General features: G+C 44.6%; 1 protein-coding gene across 2 annotated transcripts; it reads left to right on the top strand.

The window, feature by feature from the left end:
- Positions 1–241: 241 nt before the first annotated feature.
- Positions 242–11,501, top strand: LOC111849710 (dispanin subfamily A member 2b-like). 2 transcript variants are annotated; one of them, XM_023822827.2, is made up of 2 exons: positions 242–477; positions 11,085–11,501. In XM_023822827.2, the coding sequence occupies exons 1-2, from the start codon at positions 274–276 to the stop codon at positions 11,307–11,309; spliced, it is 429 nt and encodes a 142-aa protein (XP_023678595.1). In that variant the 5' UTR covers positions 242–273; the 3' UTR covers positions 11,310–11,501. The 2 variants fall into 2 exon arrangements, 1 of the variants encoding a protein (XP_023678595.1); XR_002839617.1 differs by lacking the exon at positions 242–477 and adding an exon at positions 3,663–3,696 and having other exon boundaries at positions 11,085–11,200.
- Positions 11,502–13,276: the final 1,775 nt, after the last annotated feature.

Raw genomic sequence — 13,276 nt, 5'->3', positions numbered from 1 at the left:
TCATGGTGTCCAACGTGTCGTTGCGCAATCCCGGACTAACAAGCAAAGTAAAGTTACATTAACAACAAAATATAATATACCGTTACAAAGGCGAAAAAAAATGTGTTTTTTTTGTTTTGAAGTTTAGGAAACTGATCGAGTTCATCCCTCCTTGCAGAGTTGACTGACGTCACGCCTTCATGCTTCATAACCAAGGCTGGTGGATTTCAGAGTCCGCTTCATTTCTGCGTTTCTCCTCACCTCAAGGAAGACCTCTTACCAGCGGGATTTACTATGGACACCACCCAGTACATTTTACCGATGCAAACCAGCAACTACAAGCGCCTGTACGAACCTGGAAAAAAACCTATGAATCCCCATGAGCTGCGGATGACATCTACCCCCCCACCGCGGGATCACATTCTTTGGTCCTTTTTCAACTTCATCCACTGTAATCCATGTTGCTTGGGACTCATCGCCCTTTACTACTCTATAAAGGTGAGTACAGCATATCTGACCTGATGATAGAAAGATAATCGTCACATAACGGTTAATCACGTCTTTGTCTTTTTTATGAACCACCACCGCGGACGATTGAGTAAGATTATTACCAGTTTATACAAGTGGTCGATTTTCTGATTTTCTTTTTGGATTAAGTGTCCTGATGTAGCCATATTCTGAAACAAACACGGAACTTTCGATTGAACACCGGGGGGGGGGGGGGGGGGCAGGGGGGGGTGGTTGAGGTCCTAAACCATTCATCATGACAGAGTATGAATATTCTGGTGGGGGGAGTTTGCATTAACAGGTGTTATGCCGAAAACAGCATGTCTGCTGCAAAATTCAGTGTGTTATGGGTGGGTATAAAAAGTGAACCCACCAATATTAAAATTCAGTTGAAAAACAAACATCTGTTAGAGGGGAAAAAAAACAAACAATAAGCTGGTTACACGACTATGTACACTCAAACTAATACTTGGCAGTATTTGCCCACTCTATCTTGCAAAAGCGCTCAAAATCTGTCAGATTGCGAGGGCATCTCTTGTGCACGACCCTCAACAGGTCACCTCACACATCTTCAAGTATATTGTGGTCCGGGCTCTGGCTGAGCCATTGGAAAAGTTTAGCTTTCTTCTGGTGAAGCCATTCTTTTGTTGATTTGGATGTTTGCTTGGGGTCATTGTCAGGCTGAAAGGTGAAATTCCTCCTCATCTACAGCTTTCTAGCAGACACCAGAAGGTTTTGGGCCAAGAGTGACTGGTATTTGGAGGTGTTCATAATTCCCTCCACCTTGACTAAAGCTGGGGGCTGACCATGCACGTTTTTTTATTCTTTATATTTTTGCCTCTCACAGATTTGTTTCTCTTTAATTTGAATTGTACGGGTTACAGGTCACATTAAAGGTGGGAAAAGTTTTGAAAAGATTTATCGTGGTCTTATTATTTTACATCACAAAAACCTGCCATTTTAACATGTGTGTATAATTTACTATCCACTGTAATAGCTCAAAAGAACAAACATGAATTTGGCAACGTGTCTCTTGTTACATTATAAGTGTGTATCACATCTCCAGTAATACTGTTCTTGTTTTCATGAAGAAAAAAATGTATTTGCTCACATACCAATCATGAGAAGCACTTGTTGATGGGAGCTACAGAAATTCAGAACTAAAGGGGATGCCTTTTTCGGTCAGCTATGGAAGTTTGCTGGTATGATGTCAGTATGACTAGCAACAGATCTTTTAACTGCATATTTTGCTGAGATCCGCTCCCTGCACAAAAGGCAGATCTGGGGGGTGGGTAGCACTGCCCCCATGACAAAACCTCAATGGTGTATTTTTATCTCGACTGGTTCTGAGACATACCCAGAAGTTTCCTTTAGTTTCTCTGCTTGCTAACCCTAAGTCACCCTGACCCAGATTACAAGTTTCAGGATGAAACTATACGTGCTGTATTTGTGCTTTATGCCTGAGACATGACAGCAATCCCACAACGCCTCCCTCCCAGCTTATCCAGTCAATTTCCCATCCACAGAACTCCTTCTTTGCTTTATAAATATCCCAGTATTTATTGTAACAATATAACATCACAACATCTGAAATTTTTCTAATATAGTATATACTATATTATATATATAGCATTTTTTTTTTATTTTTTGTCATCCAATCCACATCACGTTGCATCTGTTATTCCGACCAAATCACAATTAAAGCTTGGGTCTCCTAATTTTCTGAGATGGCACCTGCACTTTTTCAGAATGGTGGATATATTTTGTGTTTGCACAGTCACCCAAAACATCTAGTTTCTCCATTAAAAAGAAAAAACAAAAAGTTCAGACATTCCAGCTATACAACTGAATGAATCTGGGTCTTTGGAGTAAGTCATGTGACTGTTTAGGTTAGGTCATGTGACTGTTCACTTCTCTACCTGTTAAATGAAATGTTCACATCTGTGTCTATTTGGCATGCCCTGATGAAGACTTACTAGTCTATGGGTGGTGAACCTGATCCATGGAGAGCTGCTGTAGGTGTGGGTTTTTGGGGTGACCTCAAGCAGCCAATTACAGTGGGTCCGCAGGACTGGAATTGAGAACCACAGCTATATTACTGGCAAGTCTGGAATGGTAACTGCCAATCACCTACAAATGGCCTATTAGACAGCATAAGAAAGCATAAAAGACAAATTTCTCTACAATTTTTTGCAAGTTTACTGATATAGTGTAATGTTACATATAATGTGAAGACACATTCAAAGATTTACAGCTTTATTCTAACAGACATAATTTTACGTTAGGTCAAACTTGGATGAAGTCATTTTCTTTGTTACAGTAACATAAATTAGCCTATCAGAGATATGGGAAAACTATGGTGACAAAAGTATCCAACATAGGCTTAGTATAGATTAAGCCTGTATAGTATTTACGTCTACTTACATTGCTTGCTATTTGAAAGAACACTGTGACAGATCTTTGTTTTTTTCCGGGTTGGTATTTGCTGCATTGCATACCGCTTTTGACCATGTGACCAAAACCGCATCCGGCACAATTGAAAGCAGCGCAGTTCTCAACTCGTTCAGGATCCAAAAACCACGGCAGAATACAAACATAATATGCGAGGTCGCAAATGCGGCAAGTATAGACGTTTTTGAATAAAATGTTTTAGAAAGAGGTATCCGTGTTTGAGTGATTTATCCTTCCTTTAATCGGCACTCATCGTGGAAGTGATTTTTTTTTTAAGTTATGTACAGGCTAATAGGAATGCATGCATTTTAATCTGTCTACCTGCAAACAGAGATCAAGGAAGTCCGTGGGAACGCATGTGTACAGGCACGGGAATAAGCATGCGTGTGTAAGGGAACTCCTACCTGCAACAAGCACATGCTAGAAGTTTGTGATGGGCAACACAGTTTGATGAGTTCAAACATCACTGTATCCATACCTTTTTAGGGATGCTACACAGGGGCGCAGTGAGGGGGGAGGAGGTTTAAAAAAATGGAAAATAACTGGATTGGTCTGGATGGGGGAGCCCAATATGATATGCCTTCATGGAGCCCAAAATCTCTAGCAACACCCCTGATGCTATATATCAAATATCCTGCCCCGCTCGTCTGCTCCATCCATCTGCCACGCCCCCTCGTTAACCCTGTGTGGATTCCCCGTGTTCACCAGCTGTTTCTGATTGTTGTCATTAGTCCACATGTGCACAGAAGTCTGCGATAGGTATGTTTTCCAAAGTCCGGTCAGTGAAGTCTTGCGTCAGTTTTGGTGTTTTGCCTTACGTGTTTCTTCAATAAATCCCTCATTCCCTGCACCTTCGCCTCCCTGCTCTTGCTTCTCTGGTCGGCGTTCGCGACATCAAAGTTGTTATACAGTGAAAACCTCTTATAGTAATCACGATTAGTGATCAATACGAAGCCCCTAAAGGGACATAGGTGATTAAAAAAAAATTACAGTAACTGGTGCGCACAAGATACTAACTGGTGCCCACCAGATAGATACTAATTGGTGCTCACCAGATACTAAATAGTGCGCACGAGATACTAACTGCAGGATTCCCGCGGGGTCTTAAAAAGTCTAAAATTCAGAAAGTTCAATTTAAGGCCTTAAAATGTCTTAAAAATGCCCAGATTTTCATCCTAGGTCTTAAATTTAATTTACCGAAGTCTTAAAATTCTTACCTCCGTTCATTCCCATAAAGCGTTGTCCGCAGAAAATAAAATAGTAAAACGCTGTAAAACTAATTCGTTTGTTGTGTTTTCTGGTCTGCACCGGTGTCTGCGTGGTAATAAAACTACAAATCCCATTGCGTGATCACTGCAGCCAGACTCTATTGGACAAACAAACAACAGTTTGAGAAGGGTCTGGCTGCAGAACGTGCACTTTCAGCCACTGACGTCAGGTGCACGCTCAGCCACAACAGGAAGTGCAGGGGAATCAAGCGCTAACTTAGGCCCCGTTTACACTGCAGGTCTTGATGCCTAATTCCGATTTGTTGCCTATATCCGATTTTTTGGACAGTCTGTTTACACGGTCTTTTTAATTGTGACCCATATCCGATTCGTGTGTTTACACTTGCTATAATTTCACGCATGCTCAACGGGGGTTTTTGCACGACACCGTAGCCAAGACGGACGAACGCGAAATTTGTTTTATGATAGCTTTGCGATGTATGCCGAACAACATCACGATTTTGAGGCGAAGGAGGAGGAAAAGGGCCATCATTGCAGCCGAAATATCCTCGAAAACAGATTTGTTTCTGTAGGAACCTTTAATTTTATCCTGAACGGATTCTTCTCCCCACAGGGTGAGAAGGTAGGCTATTTCAGGCGCCGACCACTGCCCTAACACTTTCCTCCTCCATGTTTCGTGTGTTTCTTGAATGTTACGCTTCCACACGTACTTCCCACGTACTTTTCACGTACGCAGTTTAATGACGTACAGAACGCAATGCCTCAGAAAATCCGATCTGCCTGTTTACATTACAGTCGCATTGGCCCATATCTGATTTATATCTGATTTATTTCCACATATGAATGAGGCCTGAAACCGATCTCGAAATATCCGAATGCATGCGTTTTTTTCCCGTTTACACTGTCACAGAACAGATCCGATCTGTGTCACATATGAGCAAAAAAAATCGGAATTAGGTCGCATTTAACAGACAGTGTAAACGGGGCCTTAGTTCTTGAGGCCAATGTGAACGGTATGTTGTTTTACTATCTGTATTACTGAATGATATAGTTACAAGTTTATTTCATGCCATACATTATTGCAATGTAAATGTTTTGATGTTTTGTGTAAACACATATGATACGTGGATGTTGGGCTAAGAATATAAGTGACATAAAATATGAACATTTCTGGTGGTATTCTAATGTTTCTAGTAATGTAAATTAATTCTTTGGTCCTTGTTCAACTTCATCAACTGTAATCCATGTTGCTTGGGACTCATCGCCCTTTACTACTCTATCAAGGTGAGTGCAGGAAATCTGACCTGATGATAGAAAGATAATCATCATGTAACAGTTAAACACGTCTTTGTCTTTTTTATGGACCACCATTCAAAGAGTAAGATTGTCACCAATTTATAAAAGTTATTATTTTTTGATTTTCTTTTTGGATTAAGTGTTCTGATTGAGCCATATTTTGAAACAAACGTGGAACTTTAGATTGAATACTGGGCGGGATGAGGTCCAAAACCATTCATCATGACAGTATGATTATTCTGGGGGGGGGGGAGTTTGCATTAACAGTTGTTATGCCGAAAACAGCATGCCTGCTGCAAAATGCAGTTTGTTATCTACTACTTAGACTACCACAGGCATGTTTATGTCGAGTGGGTGGATATAAAAAGTGAACCCACCAATATTAAAATTCAGTTGAAAAACAAACAAATCTGTTATAGGGAAAAAACAAACAAACACTAAGCTGGTTACATGAGTATGTACACTCTTAAACTAATACTTTACTGAAGCACCTTTTGAGCTAATTACAGCATTCAGTCTTTTTGGGTAGGAGTCTATCAGCATGCCACATCTTGGCTTGGCAGTATTTATTATTATAGTTTATTATTATTTTGTTTCATTGCAATATTATTAGCCTATTTCTAACTGTTCTGAGTGTATTTCTATGTTCTGAAAAGCTCCTCGTTCGTGTCCATGTTCATCATTCCATTTAATTAAATTCAAATAAAACAAAACCTATTTGTTTATTTTCCGTTTCTTTTCTATATACACCCAAAAGGGAAGCAAGTGAAACAAATAACAGAGTAGCCGCAGTGGTAAAAATAAAACTACTTATATGTTTACCTGTGGGATTTTGCGGGTGGGAGCGGGACAAAACTTGAATACTGCGGGCGGGAGCTGGAGAAAATAATATATATTTTTTTGCGGGAGCGGGAGAAAATAATATATATTTTTTTGCGGGAGCGGGACAGAATCTTGCGGGAGCGGGCAGGAGCGGGACTGAATAATTCATCCCGCGCAGCTCTCTAGATCACAAGCCTAATTATTAAACACATTAAAAATTTTCAGACGTCTTCTATGATGTTGAAATGTCATTGGTTGTTGCTTGGCGCGCCTGCTGCTTTGGTTTGACTATACTCGATGGTAGCCCCCCCCCCCCCCCAGTCGTTAACATGGCACGCGGACTAACAAGAAAATATACAGTATAATTGGCACTCCATGTCAAAAAGATTGCCGACCCCTGCTTTACATCCTTGCTGTATTGCAGATGGCTTTTTGCGAAATTTATTTTGAACTGTGTAAAAAATGTACCTGGTAGATCGTTCCTTGTTTTCCTCTTAATTTCTTCTTTACTAGCTGGCAAATAATCACCATGAGAATAAGTGAAGCAGTTCCGAAGAATACAGAAGAGAAACAGTGTCCCTGTTCCAAAGAGGTGGCACACCCAAAACAAAGAAAAGTTTATATACCTTTACTGAGTTTCCCTAAAAGGGCATTCCTTATGCTATTAGTTATTGCAGTACGCGATTCTCTACGCGAAGGACTATTGTAGTACGTGATTAAAACATTCAAAGACTTTCTCTTTTCACAAAAGGCATCTTCTCTTCAACCCCAAACCCTCTTCTCAGCGTTTTTTTTTGGGGGGGGGGGGGGGGGGGGCGGAGTAGCAGTGCCGTCACGACAAAACCTCAGTGGTATGTTTTTATCTCGACAGGTTCTGAGACATACCCAGTAGTTTCCCTTCATTTCTCTGCTTGCTAACCGCAACTGCGACCCTGACCCAGATTACGAGTTTCATACAAACAACTTCTTTTTGCCTTATGCCTAAGATATGACAGCAATCCCATAATGCCTCCCTCCCAGCTGATCTGGTCAATTTCCTATCCACAGAACTCCTTTTTTGCTTTATAAATATCCCAGTATTTATTGTAACAATATAACATTGCAACATCTGAATTATTTCTAAAATAGTATATTATAGCCCTTTTTTAAAAAAAATTGTCATCCCATCCACATCACGTTGCATGTGTTATTCCGACCAAATCGCAATTTCAGAATGGTGGATATATTTTATGTCCATCCATCCATCCATCATCTACCGCTTGTCCGGGGTTCGGGTCGCGGGGGTAGCAGCTTCAGGAGAGATATAATCCCTCCAGCGAGTCCTGGGTCTGCCCCAGGGCCTCCTCCCTGTAGGACATACACGGAAAACCTCTCCGGGTAGCCGCCCAGGAAGCATCTGCACCAGATGTCCAAACCACCTCAACTGGCTCCTTTCGACGTGGAGAAGCAGCGGTTCTACTATGAGGCCCTCCCGGATATCCGAACTTCTCACCCTATCCCTAAGGGAGAGCCCAGACACCCTGAGGAGAAACCTCATTTCGGCCGCCTGTATTCGCGATCTCATTCTTTCGGTCATTACCCATAGCTCATGACCATAGGTAAGGGTAGGGATGAAGATGGACCAATAGATCGAGAGCTTCGCTTTTTGGCTCAGTTCTTTCTTAGCCACGACAAACCGGTTAAGCGCCTGAAAAACTGTAAACGTCGCTCCGATTCATCTATCCAGCTCCCGATCTCGCCTACCCTCACTCGTGAAGACCCCGAGATACTTAAACTCCTCCACTTGAGGCAGTACATCTTCCCTGACATGAAGAGGGCAATCCACCCATTTCCGTCTGAGAACCATGGTCTCGGACTTGGAGGTGCTAATCTTCATCCCCACCACTTCGCACTCGGCTGCGAACCAACCCAGAGCACGCTGGAGGTCCCCAACAGATGAAGCCAACAGGACGACATCGTCTGCAAAAAGTAGCGAGGCAATCCTGAGGCCACCGAACTGGACACCCTCAACACCCTGACTGTGCCTAGAAATCCTGTCCATAAATATTATAAACAGGATCAATGACAAAGGGCAGCCCTGGCGGAGCCCAACCCGCACTGGGAACATGTCCGACTTATAACCAGCAATGCGGACCAAGCTTCTGCCCCGTTCATACAGGGACAGAATCGCCCACAACAATGGACCCGGACCCCATACTCCCGAAGCACCCCCCACAGAGCATCTCGGGGAACCCAGTTGTAAGCCTTTTCCAAATCCACAAAACACATGTAGACTGGATAGGCAAACTCCCAGGCCCCCTCCAGTACCCTTGCAAGGGTATAAAGCTGGTCCAGTGTTCCACGGCCAGGACGAAAACCACATTGTTCCTCCTGAATCCGAGATTCGACTATCGACCTCACCTTCCTCTCCAGTACCCCGGAATAGACTTTCCCAGGAAGGCTGAGAAGTGTGATCCCCCTATAGTTGGAACACACCTTCCGGTCCCCCTTCTTAAATAAGGGGACCACCACCCCGGTCTGCCAATCCAGCGGCACTGTCCCTGACCTCCACGCACTGTTGAGAAGGCGTGTCCGCCATGACAGCCCCACAACATCCAGAGCCTTCAGGTACTCTGGGCGGATCTCGTCCACCCCCGGGGCCCGGCCTCCACGTAGCTCCCCAACCACCATGGCCACCTCAGCCCCAGTGATGGGCAAGCCCTTCCCAGCACCCTCGGGCTCTGTGCCCTCAGATGTCTCAAAGGCAGTGTGCATAGATGTATCTGAGGCAGGGTTGAGGAGGTCCTCAAAGTATTCCTTTCACCTCCGGGTGATGTCCCCAGGTGAGGTCAACAGCACCCCCTCCCCACTATAAATAGTAGGAACCAGGAGCTACTTCCCCCTCCTGATATTCCGGATGGTTTGCCAGAACCTTTTTGAGGACATGTCACTTTCCATGGCCTCACCGAACTCCTCCCACGCCCGGGTTTTTGCTTCTGCAACCGCCCGAGCTGCGTTCAGCCTGGCCTGCCGGTATCCGTCAGCTGCCTCCGGAGACCCCCGGACTAATAATTCCCGGTAAGCCTCCTTCTTCAGCTTGACAGCCGCCCTCACCTCTGGTGCCCACCATCGGGTACGGGGGTTACCGCCACGACTGGCACCGACCACCCTGCAGCCACAGCTCCGTACGGCCGCTTCCACAATGGAGGTCCGGAACAGTGTCCATTCAGATTCAATGTCCCCAACCTCCCCCGGTATGCAGTTGGAATTCTGCCAGAGGTGCGATTTAAAGCTCCAGCAAATAGGAGCCTCTGCCAGACGTTCCCAGCAGACCCTATGCGCTTGGGCCTACCAGGTCTGATCGGCTTCCTCCCCCACCACCTGAGCTAACTCACCACCAGGTGGTGATCAGTTGACAGCTCTGCCCCTCTCTTTACCCGAGTGTCCAAGACGGAAGGCCGCAGATCAGATGATACGATTATGAAATCGATCATCGACCTGTAGCCCCGGGCATGTTCGTACCATGTCCACTTATGGACACCCTTATGCTTGAACATGGTGTTCGTTATGGACAAACCATGCATTGCACAGAAGTCCAATAACAGAACATCACTCGGGTTTAGATCAGGGAGGCCGTTCCTCCCAATCACCCCCCTCCAGGTCACACTGTCATTGCCCACGTGAGCGTTGAAGTCCCCCAGCAAAACGATGGAATCCCCTCGTGGCACGCTAACCAGCATACCACTAAGGGAATGCAAGAAGGCCGGGTACTCTGAACTGACATTCGGCGCATAAGCGCAGATGACAGTCAGAGACCTGTCCCCGACACGAAGGCACAGGGAAACAGCCCTCTCTTTCACCGGGGTAAACTCCGTTGTTAATGCACCGAGCTGTGGGGCCACCAGTAACCCCACCCCAGCCCGGCGTCGCTCACCCGCAGCAACTCCAGAAGAAAAGAGCGTCCAGCCCCTCTCCAGGAGATTGGTTCCAGAACCCACGCTATGCGTTGAGGTGAGCCCGACTATATCTAGTCGATATTTCTCAACCTCACGCACAAGCTCAGGCTCCTTCCCCACCAGAGAGGTGACATTCCATGTCCCGAGAGCCAGTTTCGTCAGCTGGGAATCGGACCGCCAGGGCCTCCCTTGGCGGCCACCCGATCCACAATGCACCGAACCCCTGACATTCCCCTTGCGGGTGGTGGGCCCACCTGGGGACAGTCCCGCGTGCCTCTTTCGGGTTATGCCCGGCCGGGCCCCACGGGCCAAGGCCCGGCCTCCAGGCGCTCGCCAACAGGCCCCTCCCCCAGGCCTGGCTCCAGGGTGGGGCCCCGGTGACCCTAGTCCGGGCAAGGGAAACAGGACTTTGCTTGAATGCCTTATCATAGGGTTCTTTTTGGATTGCTCTTTGTCTGGCCCCTCCCCTGGGACCTTTTTGCCTTGGGAGACCCTACCAAGGGCAATTGCCCCCGACAACATAGCCCCCAGGGTCACTGAGGCACGCAAACCCCTCCACCATGATAAGGTGGCAATCCAAAGAGGGGTATATTTTATGTTTGCAAGGCAAACAATAACCGGAAAAGTACTCCAGCTGATTTGGTAGCTTTGTTACTGTTACCTTGACCAAAAGTCAATGGAAAAGGGAAAGTACTGAACTTTTAGTACCAAAAATATGGTACCTTGTGCAATGGAAAAGCATCCCTCGTGGTTAGGCCTGCTGGTATTAGTTTTAGTCAAATAACACTGAACAAGTCACATTTTCCTTAGGTGGTTGGGTTGCAATTTACCTTTGCTTTTGTGTTTTTGTTATCTCCTCATTCAGGCCAGGGACCAGAAGGTGCTGGGCGACCTGGAAGCCGCCCGGGAGCACGGATCTAAGGCTCGCTCATTTAATATAGCTGCCCTCTGCATCTCCTTGGTCATCCTGTTCATCTTCATTTTGCTCTTCTGGATACAGATTTCCATACTAATAAGTATGCTTGAAGAATTCAAAAAAGGCCAGAATCGTGGTTTGAAGGAGAATCCCTTTCTTCGTGGGCATTATTAGGCCTACTTTAAAATAAATGAGCTAATTACATAGGCCTCTTATGTGCAGAATGTTCATAGATTCTCATACGTACCCACTTTTAAAACAAATAGATGCTCTGACAATTTGTTGCAGTAGTTTGGTATTCCTTTATATAACGATGTGACACTTTAATATGGAAACAAATTCATTAAATTTTCACTATAAAATCTTTACATGTTTCTTTGTTGTAAATTTGTATAACTGATGAACATGGTGTGCTCTTAGATTTGTGCGTAAATCTCTTTTGAAGTCAACATTTGTAAAAAGGTAAAAATCTCAATTATGGCACATTGAGTTTCCTGTCATAAATTTTTCTTATGATGCTTTAGTTTATTGTCAATCATGACACATTCATGCACCACCCTCATGCAATAGAATATATCGAGAACCCCACCCCCCAATGTACCATTGCCACATTGCCATGTATGTTACATTTTTTGACACGGTATACTGAAAAAGTCTAAAGGCCTATTTGCACTGACACTATGGCTGTATCTCGGAAATGTGGATCATGACAAGCAACTCAAAAGAGCAACAGAACCCACCAAATGATCAAATAATTTATGGTGAAGAAAAAGACCAACACAAACACAACCACGGATTGTAACCGCTTAAAAATTGCACAGCATTCCCAGAATTCACATGGTCTGGCCACAGCTACCCAGGTCAGCTTACTTCCAGCAATGTAATGAGTTCAATCTGAATTGACTGGCCTTCATTAACTGGTAAAATACTCATGGCAATCAATAGCATTGGAGAGAGTTTGAGATTGGGAGGGCACAACTTAGTTTAAATACAACTGTCTGTTTATTGAGGGAATGGATGATGAAGCTAATTAAATATTGGGAGACACTGTCCGCCCCCCCCCCCCCCCCCCCCCCCCCCCCGGTTGGTATGCTCTGATGGAAATGCAAAGTCACCAAAAACATGTAGCTTGAATATAAACTATAGCAGGATGAATTTAAACACTTTAACTTTTATTCCCAGCATCCTAGTTCTTTGTACTTGCGGATACTCTTAAAATGATGTTGAATAACGACTTACGAACATTTCAAGATACGAACGGCCATTCGGAGAAGGTAATCATCAGGGGCCTCGTATAAATGGTGCGTACGCACGAAAATGTTGCGTACATCCGTTTCCACACTCACAGCAAGATGTATAAAAACTAAACTAAACCGCTACGCACATTCTCACTTCAACTCCAGACACGGCATACGCACGTTTCTGCTCGGTTTTGTAAACGGACGGCACCCAGTGGCAAGTCATTGCTACTGCATGTGGTTTCCCTTTTTAAACTCACAATCATGCCGCTGACTTTATCCAATACACCAACATTAATTGTATGTTGTTTACAAATGCACAGCACCTGATTTTTAATCAATTTGTAACAATAAAACGGTGCAGAAAATGACTGAACTATTACAACTACCATGGCAGCTCTTGCGTTATTGGAAGACATAGCTTATGGAAGAATTAGAAGAGATCATAGTGATTTCTTGGCCCATGATGATGACTGGCTTCTAAGTCGATTCAGATTTCCAAGAGCAATCCATTTGGAGCTGTGTGCTGAACTGGGGCCAGCATTGCAAAGGCAGACGATGAGGAATTACGCTATACCTGTTCCTTTACAAGTTCTGTCCACTCTCGGGTTCTTAGACACAGGTGCTTTTCAGTGAGAACTTACGGACCGATTGGATATTTCTCAGTCAACACCAAGTCGCACCCTGCCAGCTGTATGGGACGGCATAATCCGCTTGTCACCCAGAATTTCCTTACACTGTGGTTGAACAGGCAAACGTTAAAGCGCAATTTGCAGCGATGTCCGGTTTTCCCAATGTAATCGGAGCCATCGACTGTACGCACATTGCTATAAAGGCACCTTCAGAGAACGAATTTGCTTATGTAAATAGAAAGCACAAATTATGTGCGATTCGAACATGCAT

This window comes from Paramormyrops kingsleyae, chromosome 13, assembly GCF_048594095.1.
Source record: "Paramormyrops kingsleyae isolate MSU_618 chromosome 13, PKINGS_0.4, whole genome shotgun sequence".
Taxonomy (NCBI): Eukaryota; Metazoa; Chordata; class Actinopteri; order Osteoglossiformes; family Mormyridae; genus Paramormyrops; species Paramormyrops kingsleyae.
This window is presented reverse-complemented; position numbering and strand designations above follow the sequence as displayed.

Coding starts and splice junctions, on each gene's coding strand:
- LOC111849710 (XM_023822827.2), top strand. CDS start 274: ATGGACACCACCCAGTACATTTTACCGATGCAAACCAGCAACTACAAG. Junction 478..11,084: donor CCCTTTACTACTCTATAAAG/GTGAGTACAGCA, acceptor CTCCTCATTCAG/GCCAGGGACCAGAAGGTGCT.